Genomic DNA, 18,647 nt, shown 5'->3' with positions numbered 1-18,647 from the left:
CCTCAAATATAGAAAATGGCCTTGACTGACTGTGATCACACTTGAACTAGTGACACCTTTGCAAAGAAAGATACCTCTAGAGATCTTCACCAAATGGAAGGTACAATAAAATTCAACAATGACTCTCAAGGTAGCCATCTTACTAGTGATGAAGAGGCTACGTCCTCTCATAGTATGGGCACAAAGAATGAACGTGATATCTCCGGCAAAGTTTTTCCCAATTGTGAGGATGAACTATCTTCCAGGTCCCTTGATTCATTCAAGTGCTCTAGTAGAAAAGAAAATGATAATTGGCAAGACTTGTAGGTAGAGGCTTTCAAATCCAATTATTTACCTAGTAATGATTATTTTCTTGAAGGATCTTTGAATGGGTGCAATCAAAGAGATGAGGAAGCACCTGAAAATGGTCTCCAAAAGGCACACCATGAAGGGTAAGAATTTCGTCAATAATCCAGCCATTTTCATTATCAAGCATTGAGATTTTCTCGATAATTTTGATCTCTACACCAAACCCGAAAAATTTCTATTGAACTTGTACCAGATCTGCCTTTGGTATAATTTTTTTTTGTAAATTTCCCATGTTGTGGTTCTGTAGTTCAGACAACCAAATTTCTCCATTATCTCTTTGTCTAAGCGACCCCCTGTCATATAACTCCATGAGTGACTCAACCTGTCATTAGGAATTGTAAAAACAATATTAGTAGGGATGTCTTTCTAAGCAACAAGTAATATTGAATTAGTAAGAGCCTCTTTCTGTAGGCTGTTGAATTTCATTGTTTATTATATCAATGATGTAGCATGATATTACCAAAACAAACCATCAACAAATATTTTTAACTTTATCCAAAACAGCCTAAATATCATAATGATAACTTCATAGGAATGCAGAATAGGGTAATGCCTCATGAATTGAGATACTTACACTAAATGGTAATGTTTGTGAATGGACCTTGGTCATGCTCACTTCCTCGACACCCAAAAAATATCCAGAATCTTCATTTTGGAGATCCCCTGAATCTGTCAGTTCTTCATCCTCTACTATTTGCATCTTCTTCTCAAGACTCAGTGCCCTATTCCTCCATAGTGCCATGATTGTCCTGTTTGACATATAAATTGTAGTTTCTCAGGAATTAGACAAGAAAGATATTTCAAGCTTTGTTCAAAATACCAAACTAGCTTGTCTCAAATTCATGCACATCCACTCTTGATTTTCAATTTGCTTTATTGGAATTCATGCAAATCAATCCTATTTTGTTGATCCAATATTACTTTTTCCATTTTTACAAGTGACAGAGGACAATGTATGGTTGCTACGATGAGAAAATAACTCAATGTGTACGTGCATGAAACATTGTAGGAAACAAAGGACTGAAAATGGAACTTGAGTCTTCCTTTGTCATATGTGTACTTTGCACCATGGCTAGCATCAAGGCCTATGCCTCTATGAAAGAAGATGACAAGAGGCAAACTACCCATTGATGTTAAGGATGAAGGAAACTCCACTATTTCCTCTATATTTTCCCACAGGAATGAAAATTTTTTTTTTATGTCCAAAGAGATAAGAATAAGCGACCCTACAAAACATAAATTCACTTGAGACCCATGTTCTAGTCTATTATTTGCAACAACTCATGCAAATGTATCTAAGTGAGGCATAGATACTTGAAGAGGCATTTTACGTTTCAAGTAGAAAGAAAAATCATTAATCAGAAACTCCTCACTTGGAAGTGAAAATAGCTTCTGGAATGTTGAATTTGTCTGAGGTGAGCATCGGGCAATCTGCATAGAATTCTTTCTCATTCTCATGATGTCTAGAAAAATAGAGAAATCCATTGAACTATATGTATGCCAAGGAAAATACAAGTATCTACTTGAGATTTAATATCGAAATATGAATACCTTTTTCCAACTTCCTTTTCCATCTTTGTTATGTACTAAGTAACCACATCAGGACCCTTTGTATTTGTCAGAAATATCCCAAGGTGCGACTTCAATTGGCAAGCTTGTGCCAGTCTGACCTAAAGTAGGATCCACAAATCGACTAGTACATGTGAAGTAAATTTCAAAAAATTGATCTGAGCATACCCTAGATATGTAGCCTCAACAAAAGGCTACATCCATCATAGAAGGAGGGTCTTTTGTCACATCATATTCGAATATTTCTATAGAATTATTTGGAGAATGAAAGTTAGAATGGAAATCATGAACAGAAGCATGGAGAAGCATAGAATCTCAAGCACAAAATATCTGGATAGTTTTATGACATTTTACCATGCCATTGAGGATCTAGTGTCTACAGTTTGATTGAACTTGTTCGGGGTTTCCCATTACAAGTAAATACCACATATGGATATGAATAACTAGTAGCATCTACAACAGAGAAATTCCTTCCTTCAATTAGGGTGACTGTTAGTAGCCATCCATCTCTTTGTGCTTTAATTCCATGATCACCAGTTCTAATCAAGCCACGAATAAGTTTGAGAAACCAAAATGTCTTTTAATAATTTCCAATCTCACTTTTATCTAAGTAAGATCTCTAGGAACTGAAACAGCTAAGATCATGAATGACATAAATTGTCTTACCCTTTTGGAACTATGCATGCATGAAATGTGAAATCATCTTGAAAATATGCTCCACTTGGAGAACAAGTAACCCATATGTAATAACTTCTCCCAAAGAATCAGGTAAATCTAGCCCACCAAATTCCAAGCCCTGCATCACACTGGGATTGGCTAAGAAGATGTGAAAAAGGAGATATGCCAAAGAAAATAATGTAGATACCAAGGTAAAAACCCCAATGTAACTAACAATAAGCTTCCATTCTGATTGGGGATCCATCTACAAATTTAACCTTTGTTGTTCTTGCTCAGAGGCCAAGGATGAAACATCTAGTGGTGTAGCATACTGAGAAAGCAACTTGGAAAACTATTGGTAATTGTCCTTCAGTCCTTCTCTCACCCCACCTTCAATCATTCTTTTCATCATTGTAATTTGAATAAAATTTCATTCTCCAAGAAACATAAAGATGGGAGGATTCCTCTTCGGTTGGTACTTCTAGCCCTGGTGTGATGCAGAAAAGAAATTCACACCTAAATGAACTTCCATATCGAAAATATGGTGTACTTATACTTGCTAATACTACAAAAACCTTCCTATTTGTTATGAAATAAATTTGTTCTACTATAACTTTGACGACCTTCACTAGTTTAGTTGTTTCTTTGGTGTATGTGACCACTCTTTTCATGGGTTCCCCCATTGCTTTTCTCCAAGGTCCTTCAACAAGGTTAGTTTTCCCCTCTAGTTGTGCTAACTCATGCTTGAAATCATTGTTGGGCCCAAAGAGAATGGCATTTAGATTTCTAGGACTAGTAGCATAGGTTTGGTCTAAAAGAATTCCTCCTGGTAGAGGGCTAGGAATTTCCTTTTTGCCTGAATCTGTGCTATCAAAGCCTTCTTCAAAAAACCCATATGATTATTCTTCCTTTGAATTATCTTCACAATCATGGTAATTTTCTAACGATTCTGACTCAACCCTTTCAATCTGGTTGGTAGTTTCGGTAGTTTCTGTAATGTTGTTGGTAGTTTCTATATTTTTGTTTGTGAACATTGCAAAGAATCTTCCTGCAAGGGATGGGGTATTCATTTTATCTTCTTGTATAGATGATGCTTCTTCTGATGCTCCATATCCAAAGGAGGATAGTGAAGTGTTGGAAATTCTTGCTGGTGTTTCCATTGGTTCCATTGATTCCCTTGCACTAAGGCTTTCTGCATTAACATGTATGGTAAACCCAAACTCTTACGGAAGAAATTTGTTGTAATTATCTCTACCATATAGAAATATGATGTGAATAATCTCCCCTGAATCACAAACATCACTGAGTGTTAGTTTTTGAGTTCTGGTAAAGAAGTATCTGACTAGGTAATTGAATGCATTCTTGAGTCTACCCCCTTACAATCAACTCTATTCCAAACTGCAACTAAAAGAGAAAAATTGGGGGGCAGAGAAGAATGGATTCAAAAAAACCCTTTCAAGTTCAGGAGTCAAATCAAATCATGGGTGAATGATAGCCTCAGTCAAATTGTTGCAAGTGAAAATTATCTTAGTTTTTTCCTTAAAGGGGTATAGAATGCATGGACAGGAAAACCTAGAAATTCTGCAATCCCTAACTGAGTAGAAATTTGAAGAATGATAGAAGACATGATGAAAATAATCTAAGCTCAGTTACTAATAATGTAAACTCTTCTAATTCAAAAGGTAGTTTTTTAGCCAAACAAACATTAAAAGAGTGGATACAGAGACGTCAACCAGTAAAGTGAACTCAGAAATGTTTTCTGCCTTGACTCCTAGAGAATATAGCAACATGCATCAAGCTCAAGTTCTTAGTGAAGATACTGTTGATGATAATGTTCATTCATTTTCTGATGTTCTTGGGGAGAGATGTAGTCTAAAATCCAAGACATTAGATAATTATTTTATTGAAACTAAAGGTAGAACAATTGGACATCAAGGTGGAGATTTAGAGACATATTCAGGGAAAGATGTTGGTTTACCTCTGCAAGATATCTCATTGGGTGGTCAAAGGGATGAGGAACTGATTGTTGAAGTTGGATTGGAAAGGGTAACTCAAGAATCAAACTGGATGTTAAAACACATGCCAAGGTTGGAAATTCAGGATCAGAGGTATAGTTTCCTTGAAGACCCTTAATTATATAATAATTATGGGTGTGCTTTTTCTAAGAAGGACATGGTTAATGCAGTAATAGAAGCATTGTCAGGACCACCTCAACAAGAAAAAGAGTGCAGACTCGATGATGAATATTTTGTTACAATTGGAATGGGGGATTTTGTACAAGCTTCAGATATTCTTGAAATGTCAAATGAGTATACAAGAAAAAAAAAAAGTGAGTTGTGTGACTCCAAAAAAGAAAGTGAAATTAATTCCAAAATTGAGCATGTATCATTCAGTGTCAATCCAAACAGTTTGGGGATAGATATAGAGCTTTGTGCAACATCAGAAGGGTGGAAGAGTAATGATACAGATACTTTACATCTTCTTCTAGAATGTGACAAGGCCCAACAGGCTCATGTTTTTCAAGGTATGCCTTGGTTTGTGTTTACCTTTCACTGCTTAAAATGTTGTTAGACCATTGTAACTTCCAATTATTTTATTTTCAATTATGTTGTTTTGCAATGACAACAAAAATTATACCAATTTGTAGCCTCAGAATCCAAACCAAAAATCAATTTGACAGATCACAAGAATAAGTATTCTTGAAAAATACAAACCATGTCTGGCTTGTACAAAGACTCGCATGCACCATAAAGTGACTTTGCATTAGTACCAACCACAACAAAGTCCTTTCCCAGTTCCCTATGAACTAAAGACAGTCAGCAAGATCTAGAGAAGGCATTTAAATCCAACATTCACTATTTTCTGAGTCAAGAGCATATATCTCTCAGTAACACAAAGTAAGCTCCTACGTGTTTCCAAGATATCCAAAATTTACTTCATTTAACCCCCTCAATTTAATAAAAATAAATGAAAATGCCGAATCAAAGTCAAAAATTCACAGATAAGGAAATAATTGCTTAAGAAGCATATCCAGGTTCCATTTGTAATTATCATGAAAGAAATTTACTTGGGGAATTGTACCTTTTCAAAGAAGAGTAAATTCTATTCAAAGAAGCACCTATTTGGTCATGAGACTCATATGAACTGTCTCGAACAAGGAAAGAAATTGTTTAAAAATTTTCATCATTTCTAGGATATATTCTACCGGAATCACTAATTTCTTTACAACTAGGAATGATATTTGTAATGGAACAAAATAGATGACCAATCATAGGGAGTGCCAATGGATTTCCATTCATATTTTTTAGTAGACTTAAAATTTTTCAGGATTGGCAGGATTATAACATTTCCATTGGATTGTAGAATGATGAATTTCCATGGGATTAATTTCTATTATTGGAATTTTATCACTATTATTTTTATGTTTTATAATTTTAGAGATGGGACCTCCTATATAAGGGTCATGGATGTGTTGTGGGGAAAAATGCCTATGCAGGATGATCCTATCCACCTAAGGTGTGACAGTGCCTTAGCAACAAACAGAGACAACTATTCTAGTATTCTTCCTTTATGAATTAAGAATGAAGAGAGATGGATGGACTAACCAGTGTCTTCCGTTTGTCCCTCGATCCGGTTTCTCTTCTCTTTGAGAGTTCCCAACTACTTGCCTTCTCGCTCGCCCAGCTTCAATAGGTCTCTGCAAGATCACAAGAAGAGAACACTACACAAAGACATAGATTCATATTCATAACTAGTTCAGGATTAGAAATAAACTAAACATACTAATGCAATCATACATCAAAGATACATCAGTATATAGGAGAAACCAAGATAGCTTTATTGATGAATAACAAGGTTCAGGAAGAGATACAACCAAGAAGGCTCCAATCCAGCATCTCCTTCCCAGCAAATGGAATTCCTATCTTCACCTCCCTTCAAAGCATTAAGCACCCAATGATTCCAACCTCAAACCAACAGCAATTCTTTGCAATAACAAAATTCCAGCCTCCCCAACCCCCAGATCTCTGGGATGAGAGATCTATGTATAGATATTTTCATAGGTGTGAGTCAGCTCTAGGTTTTTGATTAGTGTCTTCTCTCTGATAGTTCTTGATGCCACTTGGAGATTTCATTGATCTCTTACTCATCCTTGGGCGATTTTGATAGGCAAGTGTCCCATGAGAAGTTTCTGGAAGATTCCATGATCATCCACCTCGCAAACTGTCTCCGCCACTTGTCTTTTTCTGATCACCGCACACTCGCAGTGTATTTAGGTGCACTGAAATGCAATTCCCGTGTGTACAAGGTGCACTGAAATGCAATTCCCATGTGTACAAGGTGCGCTGATCCAGTTTTGACCAATTTTGAGTAGTTTCTGGTGGAGAACTTCTGGGACAAGTTGTAATTTGTTGACCTTGTTTTTTTAGGAGTTCTAACAACACTTTTAAGGACTTTGGATCCCTTGAATTATGGACATTCCATGCTTATAGCTGTAAGGCACAAAAATGTCTATAACAATTGCCCCCTAAAGTATGAGGTCGTTTATAGGGTGAAATTCTTTATTAGGAGGATCTGAAGTTCTTCCAATGTTGGGAGGAGACCTGTAATAAGATACAATACAATACAATACATTATTTTCATACTTTTTTCACGATCTAGCTGAGGCGGGCATTCCCATGCTCAGCTTTATAAATTCATTTTCATGTACATATAACTGACAATCGTCTGATGATAGACTGATGATTATGATAGAGCCATCATCCTTTTGGTAGGATGATTATCTGCGCTATAAAGCTGTACATTTCTATGTCTTTATTTTCTAAATATATATCGCAGCCTGGATGGATGAAACTAGATCGGGATCTTCAATCTCGTCTGATCTTCACTCTAAGTACAAGTCGATCCATGTGAGAATTGTTCTGAAGTCGAACATGGAAATACATCGCTTGATTACCAGTCAATGATGTAAACTATTAACAAGCACGAGAGGAATCACCGATAATGAAGATGACCCTCAAGGTACTGCAGTACAATTCACGTGGTGTGAATAGAGGACTTGGCATCGAACACCACGCAAAATCTTTCGGTCGAAGGTCATTGATATGTACCCGTCGCCGAAAGTGAGAAACTTGCCATTGAGGCATGCAAGCTTCAAAGTACTGAAGGGGGTGTTCCTAGATCAACTTCTTGGATAATGAGCTGATGTCGACAAGAAGTGATCCGTCAAAGGAGGGCCTTAATGAATCCCACATCAATGACACGGAACAGAGCTAATGATTTTGATGGAGGTGAAAACGATCTGATGACATATGATTCAGGGTGGCGGTCATGAAAGAGTATAATGTATGGTAGTGGATGGGACACAGGTGACTTCTCTAAACAACTTCTCTTGAACATATGGCGACACTTATGCGATGGATCGGTAGCATTACCCCAAATATGGATGGTATGGTGAGACCATGGCGATGTGACCGGTGAATGAAACAACCCAACCCGATTGTGGTACGGAGGAAAAGTGTCATGTTCAAGAGCGACTTGCTACCATCAAAGTTTTCTTCAGTTTCTCCCAATTTTTCCCCAGTCATTGCTGACCAGTACCTCTTTATTTTTGTCAAGCTTGAGGAGGATAACATATGCTTGTTCTATAACTTGCCCTTCGGGCAAGCCCATCGCTATGTTTTAACGAGCCTAGCGATAGTGAAACTCATTCTCGTCTAAAGACAAGTTTGTCGCTATTTAATGTTTTTAACGAGTCTAACGACAAAGATAACTCGGTCCTTTTCATTTTTAGAGAGCCTGAAAAGGTACGTAAAGTCAACTCCAAAAGTCATTTTTCGTCATCTAATCCCTTAAGTCTGAAAAAGTATAAAACAATACAGAAGGGATGAGTTTTTGATAGTTTTAACGAGCCGAACAAAACAAGCGCTCGATCTTTTTGTGCTATAATCCCTCAGGTCCAAAAAGATTAAAATCTAGAGGAGGGATAGCACTTCCGGTCACTTTAACGAGCTGGAAGGCCGAAACTCGGCAATCTTTTCATATTTTACAAGTTAGATGAAAAGAGCTTAAAGAAGACTCGTCTTTTGAGGAACGAGTGATAAAACGGGTTAGCAGCTGATTCCAGGTACGGGTTGGAATTTTCCAATCACGGCAGTGTCACAAGGATGGCTAGTGAAATCACTCTTCGCAGCTGTTCGTCAAAATGGGTAAACAATCATATGGAGGTGAACGATCGGCCAAATGAAAAGTGGAGGTGACGGTGCAAACACGACCAAGGCTTTAATGGCTGATAATGTTACATTCACGGTGGTTATTTAACGGAAGATAGTTCATTTTTTAACGAGCTTAAACGCGGAAAAACACTGCTCAGTCTTATGTTTATTTTTTAACAAGCATGAAATATGTGCTAAAACTGCTCGGATCTTGCGTTTATTTTTTAACGAGCATGAACTGTGTGCTAAAATTGCTCGATTCTTGCGTTTATTTTTTAACGAGCATGAACTGTGTGCTAAAACTGCTCAATGCGGGTTTATTTTTTAACGAGCTTGAACCCTGTGGTAACACTGCTCATGATAAGTTTGCATGCCCCCAACATGACAACGCAACTCGAGGTGCATGCCCCCCAAGCTTCATTGCATTCAACTCGGTGGTTGGAATGAAGGTTTACCTTTGAGATTTGGAAAGGGGATTGTTTCATTTTTTAATGAGGTTGACACAGTAAAAGAACTATCCTCATGACTCCTTGTTTCATTTTTTAACGAGGTTGACATAAGATAAGAACCATCCTTGGAGTCGAAATCCATTAGATATAGAAGGTTTCATATTCCACTGTGGCTACTTCCGCCAGATTACTCAGAGGCGGTAGGGAAAAAGTACCCATTAAGGCCGAGTCTTTTAGGAGACCTACTCCGATATTTTGGAGCGAATGATTGCTTCCATGGATCATTGGAATGCTTCCCATAACTTGTGAACTGTTGGGGAGAAATGTTTGTTGGTCGACGATTGTAATTCCTCCTTGGAAGGGAAATGCAATCTTCCTGAAGTAGGTCGACACAACTGCAGCCATGGCATATATCCAAGGTCTTCCCAATAGGATGTTGTAATCAAGGTTTCCGTCGATTACTTCAACATCAATTTCTACTGTTTTCCCTCCTAGTTCAACTTTCAAGTTATTTAGAATACCATATGGGGTATATGTCTGTCCATCAAATGCTTTTAATATCGTCGAAGATTGCGACAAGGTTGGAGATCCTAAATTTTTCCAGCAACTCATCGACATAATGCATGTAGATGCCCCCTCATCAATAATTGCTCGATGAACAGTTTTGTTGAGGGCTTTCACTTGAATAAGGAAAGCTAGTTGAGTTGGTAACTGAGGGTCATATCCTTTATGATTAAAGGCCACAAGATTGGAATCCAATGGGTCGATCCCACCTATTGCTGATAATAAAGCTTGCTCTTGGGAGAGGCAATTTTGCGGTACCTCAAGCGTCGACATTGTGGACGGTGATTGGGCTAGGTCCTCTATTATATTATAATTCTGTGCTATTTTTGCACGAGGATTAAATGTCGACTTGTGTACTACTCCCTTTGGCGACTTTATCATTTGTTCAGGAATGATGGGTGGCACAACTTTGGTCAAAGTTGTTGTCGAACTACTAGGTTGTTCATTAGCCTTGTTATTCGACACCTGTGGATTCCTGTAATCTTTATTCCTTGTCAAAGCATCATTTTGCTGCTTTGAGATAGACAACATAAGCACTTGGGATCGGGAAGCATTTTGATTAGCAACCAGTTTGGTTCCCAGGCTTGGAAACGGATCAGTCAATACTGCTGAGGTTTTTGAACTCTTAAAGAGTTTCTTAACTTCATCTATATGTGGAAAATTTCTCGTCCAATGATCCTCATCGCATATATGACACCCCACAGGGGGTTTCCTTTTTCTCCCTTTCTTTTTCTTCTTGCCCCCTGGTTGCTTCAGTTGTTTGCCCTTGTCGGTCGACACGACATTTACTTCCGAGGTAAGAAGTTCCTCATTTGCATTTTGACTGGAAATCTTACGGGCCGTTTTAGATGTAGCCTTTGTCGATTTCGTGTCTGTCGCGCCAATCATGCCATCGATGGCATGAGAGTCATTGTTTGATTTAGGAGGAGGAGGAATTGAGAATTCCGGTCTAGGGGCGTCAGGTATTTTGTCGTAGAGCGTGCGAGACTGAGTATAGACCAAGTCTAGATATTGCGCACGAGCGATGACTTGCTCTTCCGTTACGACTCCCCCCTTTGCCACATCTTCCGTGATTGTAGGAAGTAAGGATTTGATAAACCATTCAACTAATAGCTGATCGGGAACGTACGTTTTTACCATCCTACGACGACGTTGCCACTCATGTATATGATCAGATATGTGAGTGGCCGTTGTCTGTTTGAAGTTGGTTAGGAGTTCTGTTCCCGTTTCATACCTTATCGGTAATTGAAAATGGGTTAAGAAATTCATGGCTAAGGTACTGAAGTTGTCGAACGAAGCTCTAGGCAATTCAATATACCATTTTGCCGCTGGACCAGTTAACGTCCTCTGAAAAAGGCGAAGCCTAATCGAATCATCGTTTAGGGTGTTTGATGAACACCACAGATGAAATGTCATCACATGATTCGACGGATCTTCACCTGGATTTCCATTAAATTTAGGAATATCTGACGGAAGTTTATGCGGAATCGCTGGCCACCAAGGGGCATAAGTAATTGGATCATTCATTAGCCGATTTAGATCTGGTAATTCTAGAGTTGCTACAAAGGGCAACTGTTGATTCAGGTTAGGCGAAGCATACCCAGGATAAGCTGGAATCGCCTGAGCAGTGGGTCTTTGCATACCAGCATAATGTATTTGATGCTAGCAACTTTGATAAGGTTGATTATAATATGGTTGTTGATAACCGCTCTGGAAATGCAATTGCCCATTACTTACAAAGACTTGTTGCTCAGGTCCTTGATATGATTGTTGGAATGGGGGTTGTTGAGTTTGAACCAGCTCTGGTTGTTGAACCATTTGTTGTTGACCAATACTGGATGATTGACCAAGATGAGGAGTCACAGTACTTGTTTGATCCTGAGTCACTCCAGATAAGGAGGCACTAACCTAAGGTTGTGATTGATTCGTTGGGACAAGAGGCTGTTGTATCACAACCTGAGGCTATTGGGGTCGACATACAATAGGTAGCGCTTGTACTTGCGACACAGTTACCATAGCAGGTATAGTGGGAATATTCGACACAGGGTGGACTGGTTGCATTGAATATACAACCCTTGGTTGCTGAGGCAGTATTGGTACCCAACCGCTGGATGTAATTCCAGTTTGATCTGAACTTTTTTGTAAACTCCCATATGGTTGTTCTCCGGGAGGGAACAATGAAAAGGCATACTGCCCTCCATATGGCAGCAATCCAGTACTTAAAGAGTAGATTGGCCTTTGAAGACACATTGGATCAATTTGTTGAGTTTCAACATAAGAAATACCAGATGATAATTCGGATGAAGAAATAGGAACTAACCATGTCGTCGAAACAGTCTCTGGTTGGACTCCAGCTTGTTGTTGACAATTTTCCGGGACAGATGGCACACCAACGAACATCGTTGGAGTAGTAGCAGGAGGCTCTGCCGCTGCTGCGTCGGATGACACAGTCCTGGATGTCGAGGGTTGTTCAGACATATTTAGTCTATCCAAAAGATTTTCTAGCGATTCTACAAGAACTTACGATGAAAAGAGACTAACTTCAAAGATCAACGAGGGAATGGTGATGATTATTCCATTTAAAATAAATTTTAACGACGCTTGGACACAACTTGCTTTTTCAATTTTAAAGAGTCGAGAAAAAGCAAAAGATGACTCTAGTCTCCTTCGATGTTTTAACAAGCCCGAAGTGACAAATGCTTGGATGGACTTTTTCCGTTATAGAGTCTGAAAAAGGCCAAAAGGAACTGCTCTGGAGTTCTAGGTAGAGGGTGTGCCAAACTTTTCGTAAAACCGCATAATACTTTTTAAGGTACGGGCGGTCAATCTTCCTGAATGCTGTGTTCAGTGCATTGCGATCAGTAGGGCGGTTGACACGGCTTCCTAAGGATAAAGGTTTTATGCCTATAGGGGTCTCCCAATATATACTCGATGGTACGTGGGAGCACAATCCGTACTGGCACTATCATCCCTCAGGAGGAATCACCCACCATCAGCGAGATCGACAGTCACCAGGCTTTACGACGCCGGAACACGTCTCTAGACTAGACCTCTATGTTGTGCGTTAAGTTACAAAGCATTGTTAAGTTCATTCAATTTATTTTAGGTTGATCTTTCTTAGAAGTTTTCCTTTTTGGATCACCACGAGATATATGATACAATTCCTAAATGCAGTCTAAAGATGATAAGCAAGCTTTTATATCTTTTCAACAATGAAAATCCTAGCTACAAAGGGAAAAGAAAGACACCATCTTTTCTTAGAGAGCAATCAGCACACTCTAAATGCACTTTTCCTAAATCAAACATGCAAACTATCAAGATGCAAATGCACAATGCAGGTGTTTGTTTTCCGCTCTCTTAATATTGATGCCTAAAAAGAAAGCTTTTTGTACAACTTTGAATTTTCTTTTAAATGACAAATACAAACAAGTTTACTTTTTCGAAATCAGAAAGGGTAGAAGAGAATACAACACTTTATGACTTTCGAAATGAACACTTGTTTCGACACTCAAAAGAGACAAACTCAAACCAAAAGCAAAAGTAAATGTATAATCAACTGTAAACAGCCAATGAACTCTCTCCTAAGATCACAATCAACAGATCTGAATCAAGGGCTACAGGATGACTATTTCACTCTTGCAAAGGAAAACTGTAAATGACGCCACAAACACATAAAAACACTCACAGTATTTTTGTACAAAAGGAGGCAAAATTTAAGCAGAGAAAAGGAGTTATCAGACAGGTACCTATGCTGGTTATAGGCTGCAAAAATCAGAGATCAAAACAAGGCAAAACAGAGCAGAGAACCCCAGCTGCACAAGGCCTAACTGGATCAGCGCACCCTCAACACAGAGGTTTTGACATTCAGCGCAGGTAGCCTTCACGGGACCTGCGTTGAAATGCAGAACCTCTTCACAGGGTCTGCGCTGAAGGAGAAACGAGAGTTTCTCACTGGGTTCTGGGTCACAGTTTGCTATTTAATCTACAGTTTCAGGCCAAATCAAAGCAACAAGCAAGGTACAATCAAAGGGATGCTTTGAGGGAAGACTAAGATCTATCACAGAGGATCATCAAATCATTTGTGAGTCCATTGTTCAGATCATAGACAAATCCAGTGATTGGATCAGAGCAGCAGCTTGCTACTTTGCATCTGAGAATAGCAGATGCAGTTCGATTGTTGTTGTTGAGTCTATGAAACAAACAATGATAGAGACACAAATAAAATGACTAAGCAGATCTCCCCAGTTGAGTCGCCAATTTGTTGTGGGGAAAAATGCCTATGCAGGATGATCCTATCCACCTAAGGTGTGACAGTGCCTTAGCAACAAACAGAGACAGCTATTCTAGTATTCTTCCTTTATGAATTAAGAATGAAGAGAGATGGATGGACTAACCGGTGTCTTCTGTTTGTCCCTCGATCTGGTTTCTCTTCTCTTTGAGAGTTCCCAGCTACTTGCCTTCTCGCTCGCCCAGCTTCAACAGGTCTCTGCAAGATCACAAGAAGAGAACACTACACAAAGACATAGATTCATATTCATAACTAGTTCAGGATTAGAAATAAACTAAACATACTAATGCAATCATACATCAAAGATACATCAGTATATAGGAGAAACCAAGATATCTTTATTGATGAATAAAAAGGTTCAGGAAGAGATACAACCAAGAAGGCTCCAATCCAGCATCTCCTTCCCAGCAAATGGAATTCCTATCTTCACCTCCCTTCAAAGCATTAAGCACCCAATGATTCCAACCTCAAACCAACAGCAATTCTTTGCAATAACAAAATTCTAGCCTCCCCAACCCCCAAATCTCTGGGATGAGAGATCTATATATAGATATTTCCAGAGGTGTGAGTCAGCTCTGGGTTTTTTATTAGTGTCTTCTCTCTGATAGTTCTTGATTCCACTTGGAGATTTCATTGATCTCTTACTCATCCTTGGGCGATTTTGATAGGTAGGTGTCCCATGAGAAGTTTCTGGAAGATTCCATGATCATCCACCTCGCAAACTGTCTCCGCCACTTGTCTTTTTCTGATCAAGGCACCCTCACAGTGTATTTAAGTGCACTGAAACGCAATTCCCGTGTGTACAAGGTGCACTGAAATGCAATTCCCATGTGTACAAGGTGCGCTGATCTAGTTTTGACCAATTTTGAGTAGTTTCTGGTGGAGAACTTCTGGGAGAAGCTGTAATTTGTTGACCTTGTTCCTTTAGGAGTTGTAACAAAACTTTTAAGGACTTTGGATCCCTTGAGTTATGGACATTTCATGCTTATAGTTGTAAGGCACAAAAATCTCTATAACAGGATGTCCCATCACTCCTCTGAATTTTCCTAAAATTTGGGGTGCTCCTACTCATCCCCCTTGTGTATATCCCCGCTCGTGCACTCCCCTATGTCGAAAACTTGGTGGAACATATGGTAGAATAGAACAACATTCTGCATAAAGTTTAAAATAATTTTTAATTCTGCATTTCAAATTCCATCTCATATTCAATACTAAGTTCTAATAGATTCTAGGTTGCAATCCCGATGGTTTCCCTGTTCCAAATGTTGTGAAGTCTACTTGGCACTTTACATCAAGGAGAACCCCTGTTATTGAAGTAGGGTACTTTTCCCACAACAACACTTAGCTAATGGGACATCCATCAACCTCCCCATTGAATCTTCTTCAGCTTTTTCCTTTTCCCTCTATATGGAGTTAATTTGCTTTCTCCTCTCAACTAAGAGATTTGAGTTAGTTAAGACTTATTAAACCGGTGTATGCATATCTTACTAGACAGAGGCCACAAAAAATCATAGACTAATTAACTAATCATTCAAAAGCTCTCATAAGTGGGCCAAAAAACCAATACAGGCCCATACTGGAGTTCAAAGTGGACCATGAAATCATTTGACAGTGTATGAATGCTGGAAATATTTTGCTTTATTCAAGGGGTTGATCCTCCTGCGGGAAGGTGTGAACCTTGGGTCTGCTACTGGCATCGGAAGCCCACTAAATTTGATTACTTTCTTTCGTAGCTCAAGACATGTATTCCTATAGGGTAGGGTTTAAATGACACCCAATTACAGGTAGGGTTTAAGTCCCTCAATCCTAGTTACTCTACGGGGTTGTTCTTGAGAGAATAAACTCCTCATAGATATGCCACTAAAACTTATTGTCTTCAATACATGATATACTAATCATATGTTGAAACACTGGCTGACATAGGCAAATTTAAGACCTTCCATCCTGGTTACTCTATGGGGCTATGCTTGAGAGAAGCAACTCCTCATGGATCTGCCACTGAAACTTGCAGTCTTCTATAGATGGCCTACTAATCATACGTTGAAACACTGGTTGATGTAGACCATAAAGAAGGGTTCGGAGGACTGGTCTCCACCTTGAAAATTTTCCCTTTCTAAATTCTAACACTTTAGAATTTAGCTTACCTGGTGCATCACATAAGGTGGGAAAACCCTAAAGGATTTATGGCCCAAGGGTCTACTGGCATCACCCTCATCCATCCATCATGTGGCTGAGGTCTATCTAATTCAGAAAAAATGGAAAATGTCATGGGGGGAAAACTCAACCTGCAAAATTGTTCTCATGAAGGCTGAATGAAATGGTTTTGGTCTTCATAATTAGTGGTCTTGCTCACACAATTACCTTATCAACCACAAGCATTCTAACCATCATATATCCAGAAACTGTTTGAGAGTCATGTTAAAAGTGGGGTATTATATTCATTAATGTATAAAAAAGTTCACATTCGTAAGGAAAAGAGGAAGAGCTTGGAGTCAAGATCTGTGATCCCCTGTTATATGGTTAATATTGTTTGTATATGATCAAATTGACAGTGTAGTAAGATGTTATGCTCTGCATGTTGTATATGCATAGCCATGTGGTCCTGTTTTGATATCTTGTCTCCCTATCTATAACGATATGGTTACTCAAGGAGTTACTTGACATCAACATAGATTTATTCACTCTACTTGATGTCAGATATGTTTATATGATTTTATGCTTTTTATTTCTTCTCAATGTTGACTAGGCTATATGCTTGCATGATGCAGGGAAAACTCCCATCGCCCATTTCGATGTCTTGATTGCCAGTACAGGAGGGAGTTAGTTCATGTTTGTTTAACTAATGTTGAAGGAATTTGTAGAAGATTTGTGGAAGAAAAACGTGAAAATATTGGGAAGTTAATAGAGGAAAATGGTAGATAGTCTAGGTACTAAATTTTTTTGAGAATTGTTTTTATTAATCCCTAGCACTAACTGCTATTGGTGTATTATGGGGTTCATGTACTGTTGGAATTCAAGTAGGTGAATAAGGAAACCTATCCAAACTTGTATATTTCTATAAATAAATGACTACGCTATATGATTTTATTTTTACCACGTGTGTGTCTATTTGTTCCATCATTCAGATTAGTTGCAGATGTTATTTCCTTTTAAGAGATGCATGTCTGGAGATTTTGGCAGTTTTCATGCTTTTTAGTTAGCAATGGAGGAAAATGTGCAGCAACGCTTGTCAAGAGAGAAAGCTGATGTGATCCTAAAAGCAATTGTGAAGCACTTTTTCAATGAGAAGGAAGTTACTTCAACACTAGTTATGGATTCTCTCTACAGTGGTTGCAAAGCCCTCAATTACCGAAGCAGAAACAAGAAGGAAAAGAGAAACAGTGTAGAGGTGGACAGTACATCATTCCAAGTTGTTTGGGTGGAGAAAGATACTTTTGTTTTGTCTGATGATGTTCTCACCTTGTTGGAAAAAGCAGCTACAGAACCATTGCCACCTTTTAAGGAGGACAAGGGCCCTCAGAATCGTACAAAGGTAAGAAATGGTTATGATATGACATTTTGCATATAGTCATCTCAAAATAAAATCATGAAGTATTTTATTGCTAACTTTGATGTTATATGTATGTCTGTTAACTTTATTTTGGCAATTTTAACCTCTATGAATAAAACCTGGGGCTTTGCTCTCTATCATTGGTTGAATGTGGTTAAGGTTTTAAACTTTGGCAGAAGTCAGTGCTCCAAATGACCATGGAGATTTACTCACCACCTGTAGTGAATCTGGACAATGAGGAAAAATGTGTAGAGTTATTTGTCTCTCACTACCATGTTGAAGATGATGGTGGCTGCTTTTTTAAATATTTTCAATCCTATAAACAATTTTGCATGCTCCATTAGACAACCCCTAGCTATAGATGTTATAGTTAGAAGAAAATTTACAGTTATCAAGAAGAATCTTGATGAAAGTTTCCCATGCAGATCAAGATTTCAGCATATAATGTTAGGGGAACCACTGGTGATGATAGATAGACCAATGTTAGAAGTTAGAACCCTCATGGCAAATCTATTGCCTGCACATAGTTTTTCTACTTTCTCATGAAATGTGGACATCTATGTCTTATGTTTAGCACTAGTACATCTATCAGATCACTGGTTTCCATCAACTATACATTTTGATCCTGAAATTAGTTTGGAATTTTACTATCTTTGCAGATGTACAAACTCCATCTATTGAATAGATTTGCACACATAGTTTCAAGTTTAATATTGTCGATCATAGGAGTAGAAACAACCCAACAAACCTTGGCCATAAATGGTGCATTGCAAAAAATGTTGAACTTCATTCAACTTCTTAGCATTATTTGTTGAGAAATGGCAACAAGAAATTCCAACTTAATTTTTCCTTGAATTAAACTGTGAATTAAAATAGAATTATTTTTTCATAGCAATTTGAAAATAATTAATAAAGTTTAATTAACTTAATTAATTTAGGAAATTTGAATTGGAAGTCTTTTAGAAGACATGTATATGTTATCCCTAGCTTATAGGAGTTAAGTATGACTT

General features: G+C 38.3%; 1 protein-coding gene and 1 pseudogene across 1 annotated transcript; one reads left to right on the top strand and one right to left on the bottom strand.

The window, feature by feature from the left end:
• Positions 1-334: 334 nt before the first annotated feature.
• Positions 335-16,030, bottom strand: LOC149152131 (C2 and GRAM domain-containing protein At1g03370-like; annotated as a pseudogene).
• A 1,259-nt stretch (positions 16,031-17,289) lies between these two features.
• On the top strand, positions 17,290-17,655 carry LOC149152130 (TNF receptor-associated factor homolog 1a-like). Its single transcript, XM_089443384.1, has one exon. The coding sequence runs from the start codon at positions 17,290-17,292 to the stop codon at positions 17,653-17,655; it is 366 nt and encodes a 121-aa protein (XP_089299510.1).
• Positions 17,656-18,647: the final 992 nt, after the last annotated feature.

This window comes from Pinus tabuliformis, chromosome 9 (assembly GCF_031772625.1).
Source record: "Pinus tabuliformis cultivar Carrire ecotype Pingquan chromosome 9, CPIR1, whole genome shotgun sequence".
NCBI classification, from domain to species: domain Eukaryota; kingdom Viridiplantae; phylum Streptophyta; class Pinopsida; order Pinales; family Pinaceae; genus Pinus; species Pinus tabuliformis.
This window is presented reverse-complemented; position numbering and strand designations above follow the sequence as displayed.

Coding starts and splice junctions, on each gene's coding strand:
- LOC149152130 (XM_089443384.1), top strand. CDS start 17,290: ATGGAGGAAAATGTGCAGCAACGCTTGTCAAGAGAGAAAGCTGATGTG.